General features: G+C 36.7%; 1 protein-coding gene across 14 annotated transcripts in view; it reads right to left on the bottom strand.

Annotated features, from left to right (window-relative positions):
- Positions 1 to 12,447, bottom strand: part of LOC140139799 (protein 4.1-like) — a 228,181-nt gene that overhangs the window by 22,522 nt on the left and 193,212 nt on the right. For 11 of the 14 annotated variants that reach the window (XM_072161510.1, XM_072161512.1, XM_072161518.1 and 8 more), the window contains 2 exons: positions 8,101 to 8,247; positions 2,162 to 2,233 (listed from right to left, as the gene is read on the bottom strand). The exons of 2 other annotated variants lie outside the window; for them this stretch is intronic. In XM_072161510.1, coding sequence (XP_072017611.1) covers positions 2,162 to 2,233; positions 8,101 to 8,247 — 219 coding nt within the window. The remainder of the gene's footprint in view (positions 1 to 2,161; positions 2,234 to 8,100; positions 8,248 to 12,447) is intronic. One more of the 14 variants, XM_072161517.1, reaches the window with a different exon arrangement.

Raw genomic sequence — 12,447 nt, 5'->3', positions numbered from 1 at the left:
TCAATTAGCACTTGTTAAATTCAGAAATATCCTCGTCACTGATTAATTTGATAACCACGCAGATTTGGTTCACCCCAGAAGAACTGCTGTGGCGGGGCTTCCTCTTTAATTGACCAATCAAGGATATGTCTCCTGCATCTATTGCCAGACAGTTTGTTTAGTGGCAGAAGAGCACAAGCTATCTAGATCCAAGACTACTTAAAGATTTGCAAGGATGACACAGGCTGATTTCCAATGCTTTTGAAGATTTAATGGTGCCCCTCCAAAACTTTTCCTTTACCCATTTTAGTCTGTCTTGTCTCAAGTTTAGAGTAACACCATATTCGATTTCGCAGTGGCAGATTAGAATCGCACACGCTAACCTGATCCAGCGGGGCATATGCACATACACACAGAGGGGCGATTTGCCTGTTACACTGGAGACACAACCTCGTCAATGCACAGATTCGTATCTGCCACTGCGAATTCCAACATGGTGTTGCTCTTAACTTGAGACCAGACACACTATAATTAATCGTAAAGTAGCCATTTGCCAGTTTCCACTTCCAAAGAACACACTCATACAGCTGCCCAATTTAATTTAAAAACAAAAAGTTCAGGAAGAAAACCTAATGCTCTTCTTAATGTTCTTAAAATAATTCAAGTAGACGTTGGCCAACATTACTTCGCAAGTCAAGGGACTAGAAATGCATCAGTGGCCATTGGGCTATTCCAGTTGAAATCCATACTACACCTGTGGAAGATTTTGGAAATATGTTCCATAGGGGAGTATGTTTTTCAAATGTAATTGGTCAGGGTTAATCATTTTGAAACTCTTACTCCCTCTGTATTATGGTTTTAGCTTTATCTTCCACAACTGGTGTGAGTATTTCAAATGGAAGCTACCCAATTATCTATTCTATTTGAAACAAGACTTTAATTAAATATTCCACAGGGGTAGTGTGGACTTTAAATGGAATAGCCCATTTCACACAATGATAAGGATGGCACATCCAAGCCTTAAAAACCTGCTGTAAGTGGATAACTTTGATGCATGTTCTCCAAAACATTAAGAACATAATGAAAGCCATTTAAAAACAGTTTGCTTCATTATTCCTCTGCAAAAAAAGCAGGACTTTCCTTCCAGTCAGTACAACCCTACTGTGAAAGTGGAAATTTTCAAGCCCAGTTTATTAAACGCTTGAGCTTTTTATGTTCCGCACAAAATAACAATAACTTTTGTGTATAAGTCACTGTACGGAAGTTTAGATTTACAAATTACAAAGTGAAAAAGTTCAAAAATGGCACAAACACTTGCTGCTATATTAAATTCTCGGACATGGCATGTATAATTTAAAAGCAAAGAGTGCGCCCACAAGCATTCCATACGCATATGAAGTTGTAAACTACACACAACTCAACAAAAAAATAAACCAATTACACTATGCCATGTTGTTACAAGGCAACCGGTTGTTACGATCAGAGCTGCTGTAAAGTATGCACACAATTTGACACAACACTCGACACATACACTTTTGTCAGAGAATTAAAAATAGCAACAGTAATTTATCGCACAAAAATTTCCACTTTTAAACACATGTTTGAAACTATTGTTGATATCTTAAGACTATCACCATCAATTCCCAAAGCTACTATCCTAAATCTAATTGTTGAAAGAAATTAAATAATGAAATAGATTTTGGAATTTTTAACTTTATAATTAGTTTGGACTAAAAAAAAAATATTGTTTTAATCATTAATTAGTAAAGTGTTACTAGCACAACAAAATTAGGCAAACACCAACAATCACTTGGAAGGACTCAAAGAATGAGTTGGGGTATTCCAATTGAAATCCATAAACCCCCACGGAAGATATGACAGAGGGGTGTAGATTTCAAATGGAGTCACCCATGCAGGAAACCCCAATTGAAATTTACACTACCTGAATGGGAGATTGAATGGGAGATTGAGGTCATGTCTTCCATACGGGAGTGTAGTTTTTAATGGAATACCCAATTTTGTCTGGCAGCTTTTCTTTAGAAAGGTACAAAACAAAAGCAACAAAAACAAAGCACCCCAAAATAGCAAACTGAATATAATGAACAGCACAGCATGTGAGTTAATAATTTCCATACACCAGGAGTAGGTTGGTATAATTAGTATACAGTTAGTTTCTGTTCACCTTAGTTGGTTCGTCAAAGTCAAGCTTCCGCATAACAGCGACGTCAGGCTTGTGCTCGAGCTGCACAACGGGCTGTAATATTGCAGCCAAAATAATAACGCAAATCGTGAGGAAAGTGCATGATGGCAAATAGGTCATGGAATTTTCTGATCGGTCCAAACCGCATGATCACTAATACGAGACAAAACCAATATAAAATCTGGCTCAACATTTAGGAAACTACCATATTTCAGAAAATTCCATGCTCTAAAAACAAAGAAAATAAATTGCCTTTTTATACCATTCATTTAGTAATAAAACATTATTAAGTGCTATTATTAATAGGTGCGCCTTAAATTTTAGTCCAAATTTATATAAGAGAGATGCCACTAAGTACCACTCAAAAAGTCTGAAAAACCTGAAATAGGGCATAAATTTAGATTAAAAAGTCCCAAAACGGGCTGAAAATATACAAAAGTGCAGAAATTTTGACTTTATAAAAGTAGGAATTCAGACAAAAGTAGGAAAAGTGGCATCTCTGAATTATTATTATGTTTGCAAAAACAAACTCAAAAGTGAAAGTGGGACTTCAATCATATTTTGTTAATCATGAAATTCATTTTCCCTTTCTTTTTCGCCATTTTACTCAATTCTTTAGGATGCAGGCTTTACAGCACAAAACATGTTACTCTTATGCCAGGAAATACCACTTTCACAAAATCAATGATTAATTAATATAACAGTTTTTCATTATATATATAACAATTGCATATATACTGGACCATCCCCATAATGTTCATCCCATTTTCCTAGAGAACACATTAAGCATGTTTACTTTGGATTTGTGATCTATTGTATCAAAGGCTTTTGATAAGTCTAGACTTGCTCTGGCGGACAAAAAATGTCTGCACTGACAAATTTCAAAGTCTCAAAAGGGATGAACTTCAATAGGATGGGCCCAAATATCACCTTATGAATATATTAACCCCATGGGCACTTACAGAGCCACTGATTGGTTAATTACATGATTTAATCATTTGAGTAACCAATCAAAATACAGATTTTAGATCTCTCAGCAATTTCATTCTTAATCCTCAGCTGTTCTGATTGGTTCAATACATAATATGCCTCTCTGAATAGCCAATCAAACTAGTTCTTAGAGGCCAATAATGCCCATGGGGTTGACAGTAGCAGTGAAAGGGAGCAAAGCATACCATACGCAAAGTATATATATATTTGTAGCAGGAAAGCAGAAGCTAAAATGGTTAAATCTGTCATGGAAATATTCACCTATACAATGCTCTCTTCAGAAGGATAAGATAAGAACTAGCTGTTTGGGATATTCCATTTAAAATATATAGCATCATGTCCCCAACCGGGAATTTTTTTTAGATTTGCAAACAAAACTCTCTTGTGTGGGTATGGAAATCCTCTTTTCATTATTGAGTTTATTGTAATTAAGTTAAAAAATCTCTTCCAAAAAGGATGGCACTAAACCTCCGAAAGCAATTTTTTGGTATTTATTTTTCCGCCGGAAATCCAAAGATTTTTGAATTTTTTTCTTTAATTTCCGGATTTCCGGAAATCTGGCACCTCTGAATACCTGGATTATATTTTTATGCATCTACATTTGCACAGTAATATAAATTTTTCACAGGGGTGGTGAATTTCAAATAGAATACCCTCATTATATTGTATTAAGATTCCAACAATGTTTTGCATTAAATCTACTTGAAACAATTCTTCCCATGTGATGTATGAGACATTAAAGCAAAACTTCCACAGGGGGTGTAAATTTCAAATGGAATAGCCTCATTAATTGTATTAAGATTACAACAGTGTTTTTCACTAAAACCTCTTAAAGACAATCCATTATCAACCACTTAACTAATTACTTTGTTACAGAGTTGTCACGGTAATGGACTCCATCTTGTTACCACGTTACAAAGCATGTCCATTAAAGCCATCAGTAATGTTGCGCTCAGTAATTTTGGATTTTGTGAAGATCAAGCCTGATTTTAAAAGGGCCAAAATATTTCCATTTGCCGCTGCCCTCCTGGAATAATAGTGCATGATGGGATATGGGTGAAAAGGTCTATATCATTAATGTGACTTGCCTGGATAAATGTCTTGCATGAACTTTATCTGTTGTTTGTAATGCTTGCTAGAAGGACATTTCTTTTTGACATGGGGGGATAAGGGTTTAAAAAAATATCTTAAAAGTATAGTGAATTCAGCCCCTTTTGGAGACAGAATAAGTTTATGTACAAATGGGCGTGCCATATTGAATCTAAAATGGTGCGAAAGTGGAACAAATTTGCAGAAACCCACATAGAGGCATCAACATGGTGGATGATTGTTATGTATGGACCATTACCCATATCAAAATATTGGTGGATTTTTCTCCCTCCCCCATAACCCCTGGGATTTATGCCTGTGACAATCTCAGTATTTTGAAATGGTGATGATGAAATTGATAACTTACAATTGGTGCATAAATTAAACATGACCTTTCCAACAACATCTTTTTTCTTGAATGATACAAAATAAACGAGATCTGATTGCGTTCGCCTGCGACCGCGAGCATGCACAGCCAGCAGTGACAAATGAGTTATGACCCGAATCTGTGAGAACCGAAGTGATCCCTTAATTACCTTTGACCCCGCAAAAATATTACATAGTGCTTAGGATGTCATAAGGAATATTCCTGGTGAATTTCAGCTTAATCGAACTTATACATGGATTTTGATTTTTTTTAAATTTATGATTGACCTTTTGACCCCCTTAATGACCTTTGACCTCAATGAAAAAAAAAAACATAATGTACACCGACAAAATGCATTGTTCCAATTTTAATTAAAAAATTTTACTTTGTTTAGTTGTTGAGATAAAAATACTTAAAGTTATTTCGCTAAAAACAGGAAGTGACACCTTAATGACCTTTGACCCCCAAAATAAAAATACCATGCATACCTCCGGTAACACTTATTCATGTATGATGATTATATTACTCTGGTCTGTTTACATTTTGAGATAAAAATTTTTTAAACTTTTTTGATAATTTTGATTTTTGACCGAAGTAACCCCTTAATGACCTTTGACCCCAAAACTGTAGGCATCCTAAAGACCCTAGCTAGTAGCGATGCATGTGTGCTAATGGCGACTCTCTGCTATGTAATATGTAAAGACAGTGATTTTTGAATATTTTTACAAATTTTTCAGACTTTTACCGAAGTGACCCCTTAATGACCTTTGATCCCAATTCTGTGAAGGACTTTTTGACACTGGCTATAGGTGATGTATGTGTGCAAGTGACGTCACGATGCTATGTCATATGTGGGAGGAGTAGCATTTTTAGTGAAAATCACGTTTTTGGCCAATGACCGGAAGTGGATGACATTTGATCGGAAGTTGATCATGTGACATCTGTGGCACCACCCAATAGTCCTAGTGACCAACTATGATCAACATGGCTGAAAGCATGTGGCTACGATGGTTGATTTAATGATGTTGACAGAAAGAAGAAGAAGAAGAAAGAAGAAGAAGAAGAAGAAGAACGTGGTAAAAAGAATGCACAGCGCCGATGGCGGCTGTGCAATGATCTAATGCACTAGCCACTGGTTAATATTTAACAAGGTGTAAAGGTGTGGAGGCAAATGGAATGAGGAATTATTATGTAACATGGCGTATCATGGTTAAGTTGTGTGCTCATTTGAAATTTGCTATAATGTGAATATGAAGTCTTTTAAACACTTCCCAGCAAACACAAGTTTTACCGAAAACGTTGAATTACATAGAGGGCATATAAATGGTATGAAACATATTAATAACATTCAAAACCTTTTTTGTGTTTGCTGGGTTAGCAGTGGCTAGTGATTTCCCAAATTTAGACGGTACAAAGAATAGTATTGTCTTTTTTTATTCATTCATTCTTTTTATACATTTTTTTGGGTGGAGGAGAAATGTGGGTAGTAATTGGTAAATGTTTGTTTACTTGTATATTTATGCCCATCTTCATTAAACCTATCATGCTTTACTAGTAAAACAGCAGAGTTAGGTTTTAGGACTAGGATGAAAGCTATGAGGAAGAAAATCAGTACAATTATGTAACATGTGTTCCACCTGTTACAGGTTGATAGTCTGAAACCCCAATAAGGGTTGTCAATCCAGCAGCGTAGCTAGGATTTTTTCCAGGTGGGGCAAGCCTGTATGGGGCGGGGGCCCAAATCCACCAAATTTCCCTGCACTGGGGGGGGCAGGGGCTCAAATAAACAATTTTTGCCAGGCTTATTGATAATAATCGTATGGTATTGCATATCGTATGGATTCCCCATCTCTCTGCCCCTCCTCTCCCTCTCTCCTCTCTTTTTTCCTCTTTCTCCCTCCTTGTTCCTCTTTTTTCCTTGCACTAGGGCGGGCCCAAATAGGCATTGCCCCCCGCCCTTCCGCCAGCTACGCCACTGTGTCAACCCCTTACCCTAACCCTAACATATGCCATAATCCTAACCTTAGCCCTAAACATAACCCTATTCCTACCCCCGACGCTAATCCAAACACTTCAAAATCTAACTTTATCCTAATGCTAACCCAAACCTGAAAGGTCTAAGCTCTAACTTTATCCCTTTTTGGACTAATAACTAGCTGTTTATATTTCCACCTCACACATTACAAATGCTTTTGCATGCTTTGAAATTTCTTCATTTAAACAGCTTAAACTAAGCTTAAAGAATCGATAAGAGCCACCAAAAAATCAACTCAAAAGAGCCATGTGTCCTCTAAATTAAACAGAATGGGCTATATCAGTTACAATGCATACACTCACTATGGAAGACAAGATCTTAATCTCCCACACAGGGTATATAGATTTCAAATGGAGTCGCCCATTCATGTAACACCATATGAAATTCACACTCCTTGTGTGGAAAATTTGAAGATCATGTCTTCCATAGGGTGTATGCATTTCAACTGGAACAGTTCATTCAGCCAAAGTGACTGGAAATATGCGATCATCGCATCGTCATCCTTTAAATATAGTGCAATGAAATGAAATCACCTTGTGTGGTCCCTGAATGTTAACATGTTATACGCACCCTAATTATTAAATACAGCGTTACTGACCCAAGCATATATATCAAGCGCTAAGCATAACACGTTCGGAAAGTGAAAAGGCCGATGGGTCACCATCATTAGCTATTATAGCGCTATGTGTGTTTGCTGCTATCCACAAGTGCACCGATACAACATTAGGGAACAAACCAAAACACCAATGTAGCCCTATGAATGTACTTACAATCAAGGAAAAAATAGTTGACACACCTTTTTCATCATGTTGGAACTCTTAACTGCTGATAGTTCAGTGAAATTACTATAGCTATGTTTGATAAGAAGTAGAAACCTTCCCCTTTCCCCTTCCCTATCCGATATCTCCCTCAATCAATGTTCGGGAGACTGGAAAGCCCAATGTTAGAAGTAGGGGAGAGTGATGAGTGGTGGTGATTTACATTTAGTATGCCAGAGCGTGCCAACATTATTTTCTTTGATTGTAGTTTTGTTCGGGGGTGGGAGTCTAATTTTCATATACTCTTTGAAAAAACATGAAAGTTGGATTCACTTCCTGTTTTGTTTGAGGGTCACCCTGTGTTATGAAACTATTTACGTTACAGGTCTTCATCGATCATTTGGTTTGTTCCCTTATGGGTAAAAGAAAAAGGCCTTCCATACATTTAACCCACTCAAAATCATAAAAATGCAAACTATAAACTGAAATAAAATACATTATAAATTTTTTTTCGCATGATTATGAGAGCTATGAAATGCCTTTTGTGATGAAAACAAACGAAAAAACCAAATGTGCAGGATATGAAAGCGAAAGGAAAGCGTTGGTGAGTTAGATAATATTAAAATGAACTAAAATCTGGGGTGATGTTAAAGAACTTAAAACTTGCGTGCTGCATGTGTACCTCATCGGGCGGCCCTTCAGCTGGTGGAGGTGGTGGGGGTGCACTTTCTTCGGTGCTGACCACAGTGCTGACAAATACATCGCCCTCTACGGGCTCACTCAGCTCTATTCTTGTTGGTTCGCCTTCCAAGAGACCCGCCGGATCATCCTGTCGGGAGTTCAAAAAGGGCACCAGGTTGTTTGTAGGGCAATAGCATAGCCATAAGGGTTAGTATAATCCGTGGCATCACAACTTACCCCTGTGTTAAAACGGATATGTTAGGCTTACGGGAATGGAGGGTGCGTTGGAGGGGCCGATTGCATGCATGATTCCCATCAGCAGGGTCAAAAGGTTAGCTCTCAAGGTCAAAGGTTATGCCTGAAAGTGGTAAATGACTAGTAAGTACATCTTTTGATAAGCCATGCAAACCCTAGCTACAAATTAACAATAGTATATTCACTCTGGGTCGTATATGACCTTTTGTGAGAAAGGTCACATACCAAAAGTGAACAGACTATTTTGTGCAATCAAGTGACACTATTATCAAAAACATTCAATCTGTGAAGGCACTGCTCATTAACCTTAATACACATCATAGAATGACCTCTGACCTCATACTCAACAACTTGAGGTCAACTTATGAGCTATAAAGGTTATTGAACTTTGCAGATGAGACCATTTTTGGACAGGCAGTGGTGGTCATCCTAAGGTGCTCCAAATCTGTGATCCTCAAAAGGAATTAAGTTGTTAGTACATTATGGACAGACAAACACATGCCTAATCATGTATTCTTATTCATGATTCTATGCATATTCATGATTCTATGCATATTCATGTTTTATGCATATTTTCATGTTCCTATGCCTATTTTCATGTTCCTATGCATATTTTCATGTTTCTATGCATATGGTCATATTTATTTACATATTCATATTTCTATGCAATTTCATGATGCTATGCATATTCATGTTCTATGCATATGTTTCTATGCATATACATACAGCATGGATATAAGCTTCATTTCTGTGATAGCATGCCTGCAAAAGAAAATCATCTGGCGGTTGAAGTTAGTAAAGGTTGTGGCCTCGTGGCTAATAAAATAAAAAGATTCTGCATAATTTGAACTTATTTGCATAATAATTGCCCATGGTTGTCATAGAAACGAATGTGTTTTCCGGAAATCTTCTGCTAAAAGTGCAAGCATAAAGATTGCAAGTTGCTATTTACATATTCATAATATTGAAAACTTCAAAATGCCATCAACTAAGAAGTTATGGATATCTGAACTTTCTGTATGTTGAAACTGTTTCTCATTTTCATCTCAGTTTACAAGAATTACAAATATAAAATTATAATATGCAAATAATAGAGCTATGCAGATCTTTGATAATTACTAATTTCACATTATGAAAGCAATAAATCAATATATGAAATGTTATTAATACAACACTATGGACCACAATGGCATCATCCCAATGGCATAGTTCAATAACCTCAATTAAACAATAATAGTGCAAAATTTGACCTCAAGATAGAGATTATGAGTTTTTGTACCCAAATTCTTAAAGGTCATTCAATGAATGTATAAATGTATTGGGGTTAAAGAACTGTGCCTCCGATAGATGAGCATGTTGTGGATCCTAGTGCAAGCCATTCTTAATTGGTGCAAATGCTGGCAAAATCATTCATACTGCAACTCATTGGCCCTTTAATGCTCAAAACAAACAAAAACTTAATAAAAAAAAACCTTACCTTTGTCAATAAACATGCTAAAGATTATACATAAATTTAACCCCTGATTCAACAATAAGGTCATAAGTCTACCAGCTGCCTAATTTGACTTAGAAATAGTGACTGCAAACACACTAGCTATGGTGCCTTGCTAAACATTCCAAGTATCAAGGCATCATTACTCACTAGATCTAATGAAAGTGATAAAATATTTCCATTAACTGGTAATAGAGACCCTGCATGAAATTATCGATTGGCTCCAAACAAAGAATTTGAGCCGGTGTCCTTCACCGTAGTTATGGCGGAGTGCAGTCCATTCAATCAAATGTTGTCATCAACCTATTTGATCGTAGTGCAGGGTTATGTGTGTGAGACGAACTGTCACGGTAGATTGCAATCATGCTTTGTTGCATGCATTTGAGTAGTCCGCCATATTTACGGGATGATACGTCACATGCAAGGCCTCTATTGAGCTACTCAAGACCCCCCTGCTGTTTTGGTAAAGTGCAGAAAACACTTTTGTGTGAACAATTGTAGAAGTCCAATATCTTCTTCCAAATGAATGTTAGCAATTTGTGTTCTATCAGGTGGTTTCAAATTATACACCCTGCTTTATACAATCACCAGAACAGGTTAGACCAGCAGTGCTTAGATTCTGTACAGCATGTGCGTGATACTACATAAAAATTCCCAATATTGAATTGTCAAGCAGAGGTATCAAAATATGTGCCAAGCTCAACCTGGCTCTTTCACACAGAGGGCGAGTTTCAAATAAGAGTTGGTTAGTGTGCTAATTCCATTTGAAATTCATACTCCCACTGTGGATGATATTTCCAAAATATTCCACAGAGGGAGTGTGCACTTGAAATGGATTAGCCCAAAGCACATCTACCTTGCTACAATCCCCTCAATGGTGCAAACATCCCCTAAAAGTTTACCTAAATGCAACAAGAGATGTTTTGGTACCAGGTAGCGTTCACTCTGAAGTTGCATGTTGCAATTTTGGTGCAGTGAAAAGGGCAATTTGGCACAGGAAATTTTACACTTTCATTAAAAACTTTTTAAGCAAAACATACTTCACTTCGCACCAGAGATGAACACCGAAACCATGTATGCTACTCAACATGATACTATTCATTAGAAAGGTATCTTGCCAAATGCACTATCTACCTACAAAATACCTGACGGTCAGACCTCATACCTCTGGCATGAACTTTACCCTTCATTTTACCTTCTCTTAAGTGCAGATGGACTACAAATCACTCTCCTTATTTAAGGAGAGCTGTTAGAAGAACTATACATTACACTCTATTGATGGTGGTAGTTTCAAGGAGAGTACTGAGTTGCACTGCTCACTGAAAAGACCCCTTGGGATTTTAAATCACTCTCCTTTCGTAAATCACTCTCCTTAAAACAGACCACTCTCCTTAACCCTCTCCTTAAGCCAGAAGCACTGTTACCTATAGTCTACATTATAATAAGCAACCTTAGAGTTATACTACATTCATTTACACATGCATTGTTATGGTATGTACTAATATTATGGTGAGCGTAGCTAATGTCATAGATGAAACAGACATGCAATTTGGTTATTACTGATATTAGCAAAAGGGTGGATATTTTTTCAATGTATTTTTGCGGAAGGGTTTTCATTTTTTTAGTTTTCGAGTGAACAACTGGATTTGGTAGATTATTGTACAGCAGTGAAATATATTAAAAGCTTGATATTTTTTCCCTCTCTCTTGGGGTTTAATTTGACTAGATTAACTGTGTATGGCTACAGTAATTGTAAATAGTAATGGTAAAATAGTAAAATGGCCAAGAATTTTCACCTGATCGCACCACAGGTTCCCGAGGAGGTCATAAGAAGGATAAATTTCTATCCAAGTTCACTGCCAAGTCTTGCAGGAAATCACTTTCCCCCAAAGAGACCTAAATTTCCTAAATACACTGTTGGTGCTTTTCAGAATGACATTTTAGCCCTGTAAATCTGTACCATGAACTTCATAATCACTATAAATTCTGCATGCAGGTAAACTGATACACTCCCATCAGTTTCCATGCAAGGATCTTAACGAGATATCTGTTATGCCTAAGCCCCCTTGCGAGTATCTTTTTCTCCTTCAAATGACATCGCAAAACACACATAATGGCCCTTGTATGATCAATATTTTCTGTTGCCTTATTTTTGTTCGGATCAGTGCAGTGTTCCTGTATCCATACACAAGAATTAGACTAAAATTTGAAATCTAGCATAGTGTCGCTTATACACATTTTGTATGAGTACAAACTTGTGCATGGTTTGGATATTACCATACACTTGTGTATTGGGTTGAAATATTGCAAAAAAAATAATGCAAGAAGTTGTATATGCACTAGAATTTTGATGGACAAAATGCTCTTTCCTAAAGGCTCAAGCTCAAATACCGAAACAGGTGTTATCAAAAAATTCCAAAATTATGTACAAAAAACATCAAAAATAACTTAAATTTGGACTCTTTTTGTCTTAAATTGTATCAATTCAAATTTGTCTCATCTACAAAAAAACCCAAGTTGTTATTTCCGCAACGATAGAGCAAAAAGTGTTAAACAAATTATCTCAAAATTTTGGTCCCTGTCTGTTTGACCTGATGACAC

The sequence above is a fragment of the Amphiura filiformis genome, chromosome 18 (genome assembly GCF_039555335.1).
Source record: "Amphiura filiformis chromosome 18, Afil_fr2py, whole genome shotgun sequence".
Lineage (NCBI taxonomy): Eukaryota > Metazoa > Echinodermata > Ophiuroidea > Amphilepidida > Amphiuridae > Amphiura > Amphiura filiformis.
The sequence above is the reverse complement of the archived record's forward strand: the minus strand, read 5'-3'. Positions and strand labels throughout refer to the sequence as shown.